This window comes from Labrus bergylta, chromosome 16 (assembly GCF_963930695.1).
Source record: "Labrus bergylta chromosome 16, fLabBer1.1, whole genome shotgun sequence".
In the NCBI taxonomy this organism is placed as follows: Eukaryota; Metazoa; Chordata; class Actinopteri; order Labriformes; family Labridae; genus Labrus; species Labrus bergylta.
This window is the reverse complement of record NC_089210.1, coordinates 14,960,708-14,977,355: the sequence shown is the minus strand read 5'-3', so window position 1 is coordinate 14,977,355 and position 16,648 is coordinate 14,960,708. Positions and strand designations below refer to the sequence as shown.

Below are 16,648 nucleotides of genomic sequence, written 5' to 3'. Positions count from 1 at the left end.
GCACATAAACTCTGCCCCTGCCCGTCTGCAAACAATGATGCTACGCTTACAAAGCTACGCCATCACGTCATCACCACCATCTACAAAAAAGGTAAACACATGTACCTCGTACAGAAGTTTCCCAGAGTCCTGTTAAAAACTTGTTTTTTAAATGTATTTATTATTTTTATTTTGCTTTTGCAGTTTTACATAGAGTGAATAGATAATACATGCCTATATGTACAAAATAAAGACATTTGGCAGAAAAGCCAAACAGGAATGTGTGATCTATGAGACAGGACAAGATGAACCGGACGCAGAGGACGGAATCAGACACACAGGACAGGCGGAACAAAACCAGACAGACAGGACAGGCGGGACAAAACCAGACAGACAGGACAGACAGGGCAAAAGCCAAACAGACAAATAGGATAAAATCCAGGAAAAAATGGCAGGGTCATACTGATTAACTGATTGAGAAGTACTGCACATTATGGTTTGCTGTAGCTTTAGTAACAAACAAGATAAGAAACAATGTTTATAAATAATAGAACAAAATAAAATAAAAAATTAATAAAATGAAAAAACAGCAGTAAAGGACAAAAATAGTAGCCTATATACGGTTATATGGATACGGATATGGTTAAGTTGGACAAATGGTAATGAAATATTTTATATATTTTAATATTTATATAATGATACGAGGATTACAACTGTTTGAAGATATTGCAAAAAGGAGGACCAGATATTTTCAAAGGAAGCCATATTATTTTTCAACGATGCTATCATTTTTTCGAGGTTTGAGTGGTCTGTGAGTAGGATGGGCCAGTGGAGTATGGATATTTTGGTTTGCCTTTCTAGTTTAATAGTATGACTTGTTTGGCTATGGTAAGTGATATTAACAAGAAAGGATTGAGGTGTTTCGGGAGTGGTAGGGACGAGATGTTACTTAGTAGTGCAATGATGGGGCATTGGGTGATGCTGAGGCTGAGGATGTCAGACAGCTTGCTCATGACCTCCGACCAGAAGGTTTGAATGTTTGAGCAGGTCAAGAGGGCATGGAAGTATTTATCAGTTGTGGTTGGACAGTAGGAGTTATTTTGGCTGAAGCCCATATGGTAGAGTTTGTGAGTGTGTTCTATGGAGGACTTTATACTGTACGAGTTGGGTTTTTAAATTACAGGTCATAGAGAATGTGTTACTGCATATGTTTTGCCAGTTGAAATCTGTCAGAGGATTGTTGATGTCTGTGATCCATTTGTCTGTAGGAGTTGATACTATTTTGTCTTTAGATATTACAGTGGTGTATATATCTGGGATGGGGTTTTCTGAGGTTTAAGCAGTAGCAGTTTTAAATAGAGAGGTGGGCTGTGGTTGTTAAAGGTTGAGTTATTCATTTATTTCCTGATGACTAATTTTAATTGGATATACTGAAAGTAGCAGTTATCTGGTATGTTGTAATTTTTGGGGATTTGGTCAAAGGTCAGGAGCAAGCCATCAAGTATAAAAACATGTTAAGGCTGGCAAGCAGCATTGTCTCTGACCTTAACATGCCCTTAACAGTGAATTTGAAGTATTATCATCAAACTGGAGATACAGGGTCCCGTGTTTTAATAAGGTCAGACTGAACAACATCAGTTAATGCTATGGAGTTGACTCCAAGATGAAAGCGTGTTCAAGGTCTCTAAATATTGTGTTTCAAGTTGAAATGTTGTGTCACGTTTGTAACTTTGTATCTTGTCTTTAATGTGTATGTCGTAAATGGAGCTGCTGTGATGTGAGACACTAGACTTTGTCTGACAAAGTCTTATCAATCAACAAGGTAGAGGCTCATCCTGTTACACTTGTTTTTTTGCATCATTTCTTTTAATATAATCAAAATTAATTTGCATTTTATTTCTTATATATACCCTATCATATCTGGGTGTATATGTACATTTTGAAGTTACTCTTTTAGGTTTTCTTTTGCTCAGTGACGATTACATCGATATAATCAGTGACAGTGCTTCATTTTAAACCACTTCTGTGATTCTCACATCTCTTAGACCCCACTGAAAAAAAAGAAACATAACCTAACCTAATGAAGAAACATTTTAATCATCTTTTTATAATATAACATTCGTGTTTTATAGAATGATTCTTATTGTTAAATGACTCACACATAACTCTTTAGTTTAATGTTTAATTTGGCATACAACAAAATTCAATAAAAGCATAAAGAATTAACATTTTACACCATCACCCAAAATGAATGTCTCCCACTAAAAATGTAAAACTTGAAGGTCAAGAATAATAAAATGCAAGGATAGGGGCTGTGGAGTGAATACATGAGGCAAGCAACATCTTCTGAAAGGCAAGGCAAATAAGGCAGAAATCTCCTATAGCTATATCTAACAAAGGACTGGAATTTACAAATCACAACACACACAAAAGATACACAAAGAAGAAAAAGAAGCAGACAGGTGTCTAAGTGACTCTTTGCATGTATTTTCTAAGCTCTAAAAATGAGCATTCCAAAAGTATTTCATACAACAGGATGTTTGTTCTTTCCACAAAAGCACATGGGAAATCTGACAACAGTGAACTGTCAGTCTTAACTGTAAGGCATAACAATCAAATTACCGTTTGACTATTGTTTTCAATGTATTTATTTCAATTTAGGGTATTCAAGTAGCCTAAAGAAAACTGTTTAACCTTCATTCCCACCATTTTTGCCCAATCAAGCAACCAACGGGTCAATCAGAGTCACATGACCATTGAGGAAAAGATTAGAGAACACAAATGTTGTGGCATAGTAAATGTACCATCCATCTGAGCTTTGGTCCCAATGAAGTCCCACCCGCAGCTCGTGCTGTATGCTTCAGAGATTAACCACTCACTTCCTGCCTCATCTTGTCTTCAGGTGGAGTTTGATTTTCTCAAAGGATGAAGTGGGGTTTATGGGCACAACTTGAAAGAGAGCTATGCAGATGAATGGAGAAGGTATATCCAAGTTAAGGGTAAAGAGGCAACAAGCCCCTTACCCCCTTCCCCGAAATCAGCACTGCTTTGCCTTGTCAAACCCCATAAAGGAATGCATGGCAGCTGGCCAACTACGCAAAGTGTTAGCCCAATCGCCGATGGTTGGGGGAGTGTGGTTGCAGCGGTGCCACAAGGTCACTGCCCCAGGAGATTGCTAGGGCGGACTAAGCATCCGCTTCACATTTCCTTCCCCCAGAGTAACCTGGTGCTGCTGTGGCGACACCCCAGACCCACTGGACCTCTGGTGGATCTCCAAGCCTTCTTTGGATCATAGACATGAACCAGCATAGCATTCACACCCAGGCAGTCCAGCCTTCATATAACTGGGCCAGGTTGTCCATGTTGGTGGCCTCCTTGATGACAAAGTCCACCTGCAAAAAAACAGCAAGACAACAGGTCAGGAAACATAGTTAGCAACCACTTCTATACCACAGCAGGTCTGACCTGAGGAGCAATCAGCTCAATATGTAAAATGAAAATAAAATGTGTATGTAAATGTGAAAAAAAAAAAAAAAAAAAAAAAGGTTTTTAAAGAGACTAATAACCTGTAAGTCTGAACAACATAGATCCATCAAGCTCAACCTCCTTCATTAGCAAATAATAGTTAAAGAATGACAATATGAATGCACCTAGTTTTTAAATAGCCACCCTTAATATAGTAAAGGGAAAATGCAAATTAATTTGTTGCAAACTCTCAATTGTTGCCTCATTTTCTTCTAGGAAAGACTGATGGAATGTTGTAATTTACACATGAAAACTGATTGAAGTTGAATCTTACATAAGAACAGTGCTTACTAAAGGGTGAGCCACGGTAATGGCACCACAGGTAGGCAGCAAAGGTAAATATTTTGTTTTGTTACTGAATTGAAGACTTCATTCAAAATGTGTCATTTACTTGTTGAACATTGAACATAGTACTTCATAAATTGACATGTGGCATATTTCAAATAAGGGGTAATTTGAGTATTGACTCAAATATAAGTTTAAAATTGACAAAATTGGCAATAAATCCTGGAAAAGGTATGATGGGCTTTCACTTTGGACTATCAGAGCGTACCCGGTTCTACATAACAGGCAGTAAAATGATATGCCATTCAAGTTCAGCTTTAAAAAAAACGACAACTTCCATCCATTTATGATAACCAGCAACATAAAAAAAAAAAGGGACAACCCCCTTGCTCTATTTATCCGTGTACTTGTCGCAAGCAGGGTCTCAACACACACTCCCCAGAGACAGAGGCAGACACGCGCGCGCACGCTTAACAAGGATCCTCTTATTCACCCTAAAGACTTAAAGCCCATCTTTGTCATTGGGACCAAGCTATTTTATACGCCATCATTGACATCAACATCAGCTGTCCTCTGCCTCACAGTTATACTGCTGATGAGAGAACGCAATCACTGGTGAAAACATTGTAAACAGCTTCGCATTTGGGAAAACATTACAAAACATACAACTGATAAAATGAGAGAGCAGAGTTTTAGATGTGTGTATCTACAACAAAAAGGAGACTCAATAATAGTTTGAGTGGTGTGATGAATTAATATATAATATGTTTATGTGTGTCTTCAAATATTTTTAATATTAGACAACCCCCACCCCACCCCCAAAGTTGTATTGGCCCCAGAGTTATTTTCAATTTCACATTGGGCCAAAGTACTCCTACTGTAAATTTGGGAAAGGCTGCATTAAATCAAGTGTCTTGAATGTTACCTGCTCAGTAACGCTCATCCTCCTGTTGGGATCAATGTCTCTGCCCTCCAGCTTGGCTTTGACTCTCTTCCATACACTTACTGCATACGAGTTTCTCTCCTGGACAGCTGTAAGAAAGCACAGGGCAAAATCAAAGCATTGCATTGAGATTTAACCACAATTAAAATCAAAATATTCATACTGCTTTTCTTGAAATCAATATCAAATATTCCACTCTAAATGAAAAGGTAAGCCTATATTCGCCCTTAGAAGTCTGAGTTAAGCTACTGAGAAATAATACATCTGTTTAGAAGTACTCTGGACTTATGACCTGTGTTTGCATTTTGTCTATATTTGTTGTTTTTAATATATCATTTGAATTTCACTTAGGAATAAACTGAAATAGATATGCATTGCTTTGTAAAGATTGCTATATAGAGGCATTTGGTTGAACATATTTAAATTGGTGACTTAAAGAAATCTAAACCACACAGTAGCATGCTGTCCTTTGGTAGAGAAAGTAGAAGAGTACCTCGTCCTGTTTTGGGGTCTCGTACAGCCCTCTTTGGGCTGGGGTTTAGACCTTTACTGTTCATCAGCAGAGTGCTTGGTGGGGTATCATTGGGGGTTCCCAGGTTACGTTGCAGAGTCTTGCGTGCATTTTGGGACATTGAGTCAGGCTGGGTCTTCACTCCACTGCATCTTACAGCTAAAGTCAAACCACATTTTATTAAGAATATTTTGTTATTATTATACACATATAATTAAGACATTGCTTTCCATCTATGCCTTGGACACAAAGGGTGGCTGAAAAGTTTGTAGATTCGTCCACGAGAAAGACAAGCTCAATTCATTCAGTTGAAAGCCTGTTTTTAAACCAAATTATTCCTGGGAATATAGTTACAGGATTAGCGAAAAAAAAAGAAGCTTTTCTTGCACAGAACTTTCTGTTTCTACCATTATAAAACATAATTTATCAGTTTAATATTGACTCTATCGCACATAAAGTTATCATCGACTAAAGTACTGAACACATTGTAAAACATTTTTCAGTGTTAGATGTTCATACAGACCATTTTATTGTCTTTCAGGGAAAACTGTTCACCTCATAGGAAAAAAGAAATACTGTTTCTTGACAACTAACTTTCAGGATAATAAGTGTGAGGGGTCACAAAAGTGTGTATATTCCTGTATACCCCTACCTGCTGCAAAGCTTGTCTGTGCTGCAGAAACAGGACTGGCACATTCATTGTCTCTGTCCGTCACCAGTGGAGAGGCAAAGCCCACCAGGCCATTGTATACACTAATGATGTAAAAACAAATTATTAATACAATTTAGTATATAATAGAATTTACTTAATTGTCATTATACAAAATTGAACAAAGCTTTGAGTGTCATCTCAGCAATGAAGGAGTTATATGGAAGGTTAAATGTGTTTAAATAAGAGTATATGTGTATGTGAGTGAGAGTACCTTTGGCTTTGAGACTGCAGCTCCTTCAGTGTAGATGGAATCTCCTCCAAAAGTTCAAGCTGCTCGTGGTTGCGAGGCTGCCCACTGGCTTGAACCAAAGTAAATAACACCAGCTGGATGTTGTCCTGCCATGCTTTGTACTCCAATAGGAAGTGACGCACACTGCCTTCATATGCCACCTCTTCTCCATCTGCCAATGCCACTTCTTCATCCTGTATCCAAGAATTAACACAAAAAGGGGCACAGATGAAACAAAAATGATTAAGGTTAAATTAACTGCACACTGATTAAGAAAGGCATGCACAGACTGAGCTTAATACTGAAAGAATGATCTGTTTGGAGCCCAAACAGACCATTCATTAACCCTAACCCAAAAAAATGTCTTCCCCCACATGTCGACCTTTTGCAGTGTCGAGCACTTTGTTTTGAATTGTGCTTTCAGCTGTGTTTCACATAGACAACATTTATTATGTACAGTAGCTGAAGCTTAAGTTTACCTTAGCCATTGCTCTCAGTAAGTGTTTGACATCTGCCAGCTGGCGATTGTGGTTGGAAAGAATGGTCTTAATTGAGTCAACAAGTAGCTGCAGTGTCTCCCCACATGACTCCAGCTGCTGCTCTCGCTCCTCCCGAGTCCTTTGCTCAACACTCAGCTCCTCTTCCAGCTTCCTCTGGGCACAGCACAGCCAATCAGGACTTCCTATTGGCAGGTCCAGCACTGGGCTCTGTTGTGATAAAAGAAAGAGCTTAAAAGGTATATGTAGTGGAGTTTTTATAGGGCATTTTGGGTAACTCTTGAGACTCAAGCATGTGTAAGCATACATTTCTGCCAACAGCGTCTCACTATGACATTAATCTAAAGGTCTGGGTAACCACCAAGATAGACAGCAATGTTGAGAAAGAGCAGGAAAAGCATACCATTTGACTTAACAATGCTGAAGCTTAATTTTTTTAAAAATGTGTAACAAGGAACAAAATGTCCTCGTATATTTGTTAAACTGGGGGGCGGCTGTGGCTCAGTTGGTATCATCGACGCTACCAGAGTTCGATCCCCAGCTCTTGCTGCAACATGTCCTTGGGCAAGTCACTTTACCCCGCTGTTTTGTCGACAGCGTATGCATGTGTATGAACAGGATTAGTTAGCAACCTCTGCTACTCAAAGCGCTTTTACACCGCAGGTCACCCTTACCCATTCACACACTGTTGGCAAACAGTGAGATTACTCTTACTTGCTTTCCTATCTTCCCTAGCCCTACTGACAGCATCAGTAAGTTCAATGTTTTTTAAGGATTTAGAAATACTTAACATATTAGAGAGGGAGTGGGCAGGCTAAACACAAACCATCAATTGTATCTCCTGCCCCTTAAAATGGTCTCCAAATAGATTTGAATATTCAAAATGCAAATGGCCAAGATCAATTGTTTTCCTTTGCACTGATGTTAAAAGGTGTTCTTTGAGTCCCAAAAATTCCACTCCATCATAGTGTAATTTACATGGATGGATTAACCATAAAATGTATTTTTGGACAAATTGTAACGTTTAAGTTGCGCTACATGTTTTATAGTTATTCTTTTTTTTGTATTAATATTTTGAAACTAAAAAGAACAGTTTAAAATGTGATGGAATCCTATAAATTCACATAGTTACTGCATTAATTAAATATACTAACATTTCTTTAAAGGAACTTGTTTTTTTTTAATAGCATACCCAGTCTACCATAAAATTCAAGTTTGTGAAGTTAGTTGTTGTGTTCTGTTTGGTTTGTGATATCTGTATGTTTCATTTGAAGAATAAAACTATGCCCCAAGCTTTCAGAATATGTTAAGAAAGCATAGGAGTGTGGCTAAATGGCTTTAAAGGTATAGAGTTCCCTTTGAGGATGAATTGCTTTTTTACTGTAAAAAGTACACTACATTAAAATCACTATCAATTATTATTACTATAATGAATAGTTGAAAATAGTATTTGGCATCCAGTCAAACATATTGCAAAGAAGAATGAGGACAGACAATGGATGTAATGGTATATTTAGCTTTGAAGATGTATTCAAACATCCATCTTGAGAAAAAGTTGCATTGCAGCCAGACGATATTCCATGTCTTTTTTCTGTTTTAGTTAACAAAAGATTAAGATGTTTAAGACTAGATGTAAAAATATTTTGGATCACTTTATTCCTGAAAGTGTAATGGCAGCTACCAACAATTTTAAGGTAAAAAGCTTTTTTGTCTCTCAATGCTAGAGTTGACATTGTTAATAAACCAACAAAACTTGCATGTAATGTCTTAAAGTTTGTTTTATTATGACCACTCTGCCAATTCCTTCTGTAATAATTTGATATTTTGCATAAACCATCTTAAATAGTGATTGGCTCATGAAGCCCATCAAATTTGACATGAATCTCTTATCTTATGCCAACAGGAGTATTACCACGGACCAAGCATGGCAAACCATTATTTTTCTAACAGAGGTTTCTGATGTTTTATTTTTATCCTTCAAACACAGATTTGGTGTTCATAATACAACATAATCATGAAAAAAAATAGGGTGGAGAGCTCTAGCTGTAGTTAAACAGGCTTATTGCCCTAGCTCTGCCTATCCTTTCCTCTATCCAACAACTCTCTCTGTGTCTGTTGAAGGTGGCAATGCCGTTTGGGTTGCGATGGCATCTAAGGGTCATGTTGGTAAGTGATGTAACTTATTAGTAGGGCTTAGGGGCATAATTGGGATGAGGGGTTTAGACTTAAGACTGTATTGTCCCCAAGGGGATTTTTTTTTTTTTCACAGCACCGTTACTGTCCAAACAGACAAGTCCCACCAAAGAGCATTCATACACAGAAAACAGTTTCTTCATGGAGTGCTCATCCTTTGATTAGGGCAAAAGTATCTTGTGTTAATTTTGTGTTAAGTTCTGATAATTCTTCTACTTAAAACAAAAGTAGTAATATTCTTCTTATGCACTTAATAAGCAGCCATATACAGTATTTTGACAGCAATATAGAATGTACAGGATAGACATAGAACCTACCAGTCTGTTAAGTAGTTGGAGCTCCAGAGGAGACACTGTGGTATTAAATTGGGCAGCATAGGAACAGGTCTGCTGGCAGCGTTTCAATAGCTCAAACAGCGCTGCATCCATGTTGAGTGCTTCAGGGGATCGGGTCCGAAGGCTTTCAAAGTTCAGGATGGTGGAACATAAAAAGGTGACCTGAAAAAGGCAGCAAGGACACCAGGCAGTTGCATTTACATTGGTCATCTTTTAAGTGATGTGACTGGTAAACACTTCACAAGTTGCCCCTTGATGATGATCAATCATTTGTTTTACCTGGCTGGTGCGTTGGTTTTCTCTGGCAACCATAGCTCGTCTATCCGTAATAGTCATCTCGAAATCCTGCAGGACAGGGGCAAGTGCCGGGTTGGCTCCACCAGCCCACTTCAGACGCTGTTCAATGCTAGCCTCAAGCGACGCCAGCTTCTCCTGCGAAAACCAAGGAGTCAGACAACAAAGCATCTGATATCTGGACATTTATTAGATTTTTTTTAGAAAAAAAGTTAAGAATCCAAATATTTTATCCGTTTCATTCAGCAAAGATTTAGACTTTCTCGTTTAAATGTGTTTAAACTACCTAAATATCATTCAGATGGCCAGTGGAGTTCTCTTAAGTAAAATAGGTTTTATTCATATAACACAAAGTATTTAAATTCAGCGTCGTAAACATCCGTATTAATTAGTTTGCATTGCATTTATATTTTTTCATGCAATAGACGAGCAAAATGGTGACTTAGTCATAGAAGTACAGCTCCATAGTGTACCATAGGGTTAAAAAGCTTATTTTTGAAACAAAGGGTAAAAAACTCATAGTTCTGTTTGTTTTCTCTTTGAGGAGTTCACATTCCTACTAACTACACTACAGCAGTTGAGCTCTCAGCCTACAGAACAATATCTTGGAGTCATACTGCCCAGCTCTGCTTGTCACTAATTACCTTTAATATAGGATTCTCTCAAATCAAAAGTGCACTTTATTTACGTAACAGAATACCACCATTTTCTTTAAATGCATGATTATGACCTAATGAGGGAGAAAAGATGTTAAAAAGTAGGCAGCAGTCGGTATGTTTTTCCAGCACAGCTTGCAATACACAATGAATAGCGTCAGGTTGTGTGCAGTGTGTGATGGTGGCGGCTGTAATGATGGTGCGTGTGTCTGCATTTTATTCTGGTATATTGGTCGTGCTGGCCTATAAGCCGCTGTGCACTTTTTCAACAAAAACATAGGCATTCAAAGTGCGTCTTATACACCTCATTTCACGGTAACTTTTTAATTCCAAACCCCATTTCCATTGAAGTTGGGACGTTGTGTATGCTATCTTTATACCCAATCATGACTCTTACCTGTTTCCAATTAACCTGTTTACCTGTGGAATGTTCCAAACAAGTGTTTTTTGAGCATTCCTCAACTTTCCCAGTCTTTTGTTGCCCCTGTCCCAGCTTTTTTGGAACGTGTTGCAGGCATCAAATTCAACATGAGTGAATATTTGCAAAAAAAACAAACAATTAAGTTTATAAGCTTGAACATTAAATATATTGTCTTTGTAGTGTATTCAATTGAATATGGGTTGAAAAGGATTTGCAAATCATTGTATTCTGTTTTTATTTACGTTTTACACAACGTCTCAACTTCATTGGAACTGGGGTTTGTAGTTACAACTACATGACAAAAAAAAATGGACTTTCCTAAATAAACCAAACACTCAAGTAAAGTTATATCGAAAGTTGGAATATATGATTAATGATAAACTCCATAGGAAGGTTTATTTGGGGTGATACTCACTTGAATGGCAACTATCGCTCCCTCATCTTGACTCAGCTTGTACAGCTTTTTCTTCATGTTGCCGAGAATGACAGAGCGAGGAGGAATGCTAACACTTAGAGGCGGACTACTGGGGCCCAGAACATCTTCATGTTGCCACTGGACATGGAATCAAAAACAAAGCAAGTGTTTTATCTAAACGATCATACACAGAAAGCATGTATTTGTTTTCTAACGTTTGTTTACATACTTGACATCAATTCTTACCCTTAATTCTTACTTCACTTGCTCACAAATGTGAGATTGCATTTAGTTTCAATTTTAGCTGCTTAAATGCACAACTTCAAAATTATGTAAAATTTACATTGACAAAATTAAAAACTCCTACAATGTAAGTGGTAGTCCCGTGCATTAGAAGGAGGACATTTATGTAGGTGCTGGTCATTTTTAAACACTTTAGTTGGTTATTCATGTCAGCAAATTCAAATAAAATATCATTTTCAAGTCAATACCAACTTCAATCAATCAATCTTTATATGTATAGTGTCAACTTATAACAAGTGTTATCTCGAGACAAAAAATGCAGGTTAAAGACCTTACTTATTGCTATATTACAAAGACCCTGCTTAATCCATCACGAGCACTTTAGCAAAGCAGCAAAAGTTACATTGGTAAGAAAAAACTGCCTTATTAAAAAGGCAGAAATCTTTGGCCGATTTCCCAGGCTCATGACGAAACAGCCCTCACAGCCAAGACTGCGCCGGGTTGAAAAAGGGGTAGAGGGAAATGGGATAAGATGCCTGTACCTGAAACATTGCAACGTGCAGCTGGCTTCTCTGCAGGCTGGCCTTGGAAGCCTCCAGGTTAGCGTCCATCCTTCTTAACAGGTCTACTTTTTTCCAGGCGGCGTCATAGGAGGAGGCCAGTACTGTGGCTCTGTTAAGCAGGAGCTGTGTGACCCGGCCTGATCCCAGGCTCTGCTCCACTGCCTTTTTACAAAGCTCTTCCAGGGGCACCTTCATAGCAAAGACATGGGTTTAGTTCAAGATAACTGGTCAGACGCTGACTGCTATGTAAACATTTTTTTTTACGTGTATTGAATACCGAAGCAGTGAGTATCCGGAATGACAGGTTTGTCTAACAAATATAATCATGATTTCAGTAAAGTATTGATATAACAGTGACCTAGGTCAGTGGCGCTACAGTACAGCATTTCCCTGCATACGAGCATGAGTGAAAAGCCAGTGTGCATATGTGAAAAATGATTACCTATAAATATGACATGTCCCTATGAATGTTCCCCCCTATGAACAAGCTAATCAAAACAGATCAGGGTTCAGGATCCCCAATAATGAAATTCAGAAAGGCCACAAGGGGCTTAACTTGGAAAACAAACCTGACATGCACAAGAAGATGGAACTGAAATTACTGTCGAATATTACACACACACACACTCACGCAAACAACTTTAGTACCTTGCTTTCAGCACCAAAGTCTTTTGCTTCTACCTGGGCAACAATGTCCAGGCAAAGGGCAGACAGTGAGCTGCAAAGAGCCAGACCAAGGGCTTGGCTGGGCAGACCCATGAGCATTTGACGAACAAAGTCAGCTGTGAAGACCTTGATGGGGCGGGTCATCTGTTCCTCACTGGCCACTGTCACACCTGACACTGTTGCGCTAGGATGCCGGTATAGTGGCTTTCCTAAACCAACTGGTCCATTTATAGGTGAAAGGTCTTCAGCTGGTGTACCTGAACAAAAGAGATGTGTCACACTGTTGGCAAGAACAGTACTACTACTACTACTACTAAAAAAATCAAAAATCTGTATTCTACCTCCCACCCGTTGCCAATTGAGAGAGAGGTTAATGAAAGTATACTTAATGGAAAAAAACAACAGTTCAACTACATCTAAAAATGGATTTGTTCTTGGTACTATGGGCTCCTGTCATTGCTTACCTTGCATTACCGATAGGATAAGAGACCGGTTTTCAAGGGGGATGAGGGGTCATTTAATTTTATTTAAAAGAAAAAAGTATGTAATGTATATTTCTCTTTGTTCATTTTGGTCTTGACAGTAGACATATTCCCACAGATGTATGTGAAAGGTTAACAATTGCATGTGTGTTTACAGACAGATATATTTAATGTCCGCTTTAGAAAAGCAGTCTACCCTCCTCTACTTGTCAAGATTATCCTCTTTATGTGGATGAAGATGTGCCATGAATTTTTGCCGAACTGTAAATAATTCCTGTAATAATCTTACCATGTTTCACCAACTGAAATATGTAAATACGAATATGCAAAACTGAATTAAAAATGTAAAAAAATATATATATTATTAGTCATACCCATCATGATACTCAAGTACCAATTATAAGGCAGTGATTGTACAATGAGAAGTAATAGTGACTGCTACAATAAAATGAGGTAATACTACAATAACTACCGGTACTACAGTGCTTATACTCATTGCAGCAATGAGCCAGGCCATCAGGGCAGACGACAGGCCACTATACTCATGCATGCACAGCCATACACATAATATGCACATATACATTATTAGTAGTACATATGTGGACATGCACACAGACACAAACACATCTACACTAACAGAGTATCTTACATTACTTTATTATTATTATTATTATTATTATTATTATTAATAAGAGCAATTACACAGGAAGGATAATAAAATAAATGTTAAGAATAATAACAATAAGACTAATACTTGTGATAAGAAAATCACCCAAAACAAAAAACAAAAATTCTGACAAGCCAATTGTTGATGTGAATGCTGAACTGTTCTTTATGTGTTACATTAATGCCCACTGGACTTTAAAAATGTATCTTCCTAACATGCACTCTGTGAGTAGTTACACACACTTAGATTTTTTTCTCATAGTCCACTGCACAGCTCCTACATTACACCTTTTGTGTTTTTAATTTTTAATATTTTACATTTTTAAATTCTATTATATATATTGTAATAGCTTCTTATACTGTATTATTGAAGTTGTTGCTAGTTCTGCTTTATTTCCTTGTTAATTGTTTAGCACCAATACACCAAGTCAAATTCCTTGTATCTGTAAATGTAATTGGAAATAAAACCCGATTCTGATTCTGATTGTTGTGGATGAGTCGTTTTAATTGTTAAGCCAGAGAACTTCATTAGATGTGTGGTAGTGAGGGTCTCTTACCAGACAGAGATTGAGCAAAGGAAGAACAAAGCCTGAAGAAATCCCTGATGGTTTGCAGTCTCTTGAGGAAGAATACATCCTCCATCAACTGCCGCTGATTCAGGCAATCGAAGATGCTGAGCTGTGTGGCTCCAGCCTCCCTCAGAACATCTACCTTGCTCCAGGCTAGGGGCATCTCCAGAGAGCTCAGCTGGGGGTAATGAAGAGCAGAAGAAAACTGATTGAGAATTTTCTTTAATTCATGCCACATAAAATACTGTGAAAGCATTACCCTACACCAGTAGTATTTATTGCCACAAATGCTTAACCCCAAACCTCTATGGGCCTTTTTACATTGAAATTCTGCCACAGTGCTATAACAAAGGTTTGCTGTAATTCAGTGAACTCCCCAAAGATACTGAAGTGTTTGAAACACTACCCCATCCCCCTACGCACAGAAATTTGTAATCTTTGTTTTTTTTCAACCAGTGCAATGCCTTTGTTTTAAATTGTGCAGCTGGCTGCTGCCGATGCTATTTGGCACTAGGGCTGCAACTAATGATTATTTTGATTATCGATTAATCGGTCTATTTTTTTCAATTTATCAAATCAAATCTAAAATTGTATTTCCGTACCTTTATCCAAAAACATTTATTTTACTTTGTTAAAATAATGAAGATCCTTTTTTTCTGACAGACAAACAAAAGACAAGTCTGGAGAGACTTTCATAATAGCCATTTAAAAAAGAAAAGACAAGACAGAAGGTATTCTTATCGTAGCTGAAAATAAATCAAGAAATTCTTAACTAATCAAGCTTTTAGCCTCAATCTTCAACATATTTTAAGAAAGCCTACTAGCAGTAAATCTGGTGTTGAAGTTTAATCTCTCTAACATAGCATGATTGGCAAAACAAAAGTGATTAACACAAACTTAACCAAACTCTTTAAACAGAAATTTGTTCCAAATGATAAACAAGTTAGAGTTAATTAACTTTTGAATGTGTGATTTTTTTTTAAACATGAGTGAGACTCCCTGTTTGCTTTTACTATCTTTGCTGTGTGTAATCAGACACCGAGAGGTCCGCTGCACAGCTGCAATGATCAGAACACACATCACAAAACTTTGAGAACTCACAGGACAACTTTTTGGAATTGTGATTCACCTGCTCAGTGTACACAGCTCAGTAAAGCAGCTGATTAAACCTTGTGAGGGACAGGTTAGTTAAGGTTGTTGTCTAGATCAGAGCGCTGGATCTGTGTCTCGTGCAACACTTCATGGGATAAATGCGAGTACTAGAATTGCCAGTGAAACTTTTTAAAAGAGGAATTGTGTTAGTTGTGCGCCTCTGAAATGTACTGCTGACAAAGGTGTTAATGGAGAGACATACTGTACAGGCAAAGACGCATACACGCAGAGAAAGACAGAGCCAGGCATCGATGTCAGCAAGGTCTGGGCCTCGGTTATTGTAATTTCAGAAATTCTAAGTTACATGACAGTATGATCAGGGCACTGTTGAGTTATTGCACGAAGTGATCTGGGCAGGACAGTAGCTCTCTCTTGCCTCTCGTTAAGTGCAGGTGTGAGAGAGTTTATACAGTTACAAGGCACCTTGTGCCTGTCAATGTTGTCCCAATTCATCTATTAATCAATATCCCCGTAAAATAAAAGGTCAATTCTTTAATGTAACCCCAAAATATCAAACAAAAGTACGAGTAAAACACAAGACCTATTAAAGTCCAAGTATGTGTAAATAACAGAGATATACATAAAAATAGTTTTGTTTGTAAAAGTATGTCAAGTTTAGCTTGAATAAGTAATGATGCCAACTATTTAAATGACAAATATTTAATGAATGTTTTTAATTGTATTAATTAACATTTTGTTGTTGAAGACAACTACATTTGTGCAATTTAAACCCATTATTGTGCAGTCACGTGCGTGTATGAGCTTGTTTTGTATGTCATGCAAATGTGATAGCTGTTTTCTAATAAACTATAAACTTTTAAGATTTTGAATTGGATTATTATATCAATATTTATCATATATTATATGTTGATTAAGACTATATCATATCATACAATATCAACATAAAATATGAATTTCATTTCCCAAGAACCCACTCAAATTACCACTGGTGGATCCTGGAGACCTATTGAAAATCTATCAACAAAAATGGCACAAAAATATATATACCACAAGAGGTGAAGGAGGAAAGAAGAATCATTTAGGGTACTGCTATTATAACATCTGAAACAAAACGTGTGCGTTACCTTCTCTGTGAGCTGCGCAAAGGCAGTCTCTAGCTGGGTGAACATGCCATCAAAGGCCACCAACAACATTTGACCTGCAGACATTTTTGGTGTGTCCTGGCCTGGTCCCTCCATGCTACGAGGCTGAATCAGCTCAGAGTACTGAGCACGCAGCATCCTGAGCACACAAAGACAAGTTCTTCAACATAATTTTCATTTAAACATTTCAAGGTGACAGTTTAGTGTAA

At 37.7% G+C, this 16,648-nt stretch overlaps 1 protein-coding gene across 1 annotated transcript in view; it reads right to left on the bottom strand.

Moving 5' to 3' along the window:
* Positions 1 to 2,147: 2,147 nt before the first annotated feature.
* Positions 2,148 to 16,648, bottom strand: part of smg1 (SMG1 nonsense mediated mRNA decay associated PI3K related kinase) — a 69,673-nt gene continuing 55,172 nt past the window's right edge. Inside the window, exons 52-64 of the mRNA XM_020649622.3 lie at positions 16,422 to 16,578; positions 14,173 to 14,362; positions 12,450 to 12,724; positions 11,781 to 11,990; positions 10,996 to 11,133; positions 9,489 to 9,641; positions 9,192 to 9,371; positions 6,664 to 6,891; positions 6,167 to 6,378; positions 5,896 to 5,996; positions 5,226 to 5,402; positions 4,715 to 4,821; positions 2,148 to 3,371 (exon numbers count right to left, since the gene is read on the bottom strand). Coding sequence (XP_020505278.1) covers positions 3,294 to 3,371; positions 4,715 to 4,821; positions 5,226 to 5,402; positions 5,896 to 5,996; positions 6,167 to 6,378; positions 6,664 to 6,891; positions 9,192 to 9,371; positions 9,489 to 9,641; positions 10,996 to 11,133; positions 11,781 to 11,990; positions 12,450 to 12,724; positions 14,173 to 14,362; positions 16,422 to 16,578 — 2,206 coding nt within the window. The 3' untranslated portion in view covers positions 2,148 to 3,293. The remainder of the gene's footprint in view (positions 3,372 to 4,714; positions 4,822 to 5,225; positions 5,403 to 5,895; positions 5,997 to 6,166; positions 6,379 to 6,663; positions 6,892 to 9,191; positions 9,372 to 9,488; positions 9,642 to 10,995; positions 11,134 to 11,780; positions 11,991 to 12,449; positions 12,725 to 14,172; positions 14,363 to 16,421; positions 16,579 to 16,648) is intronic.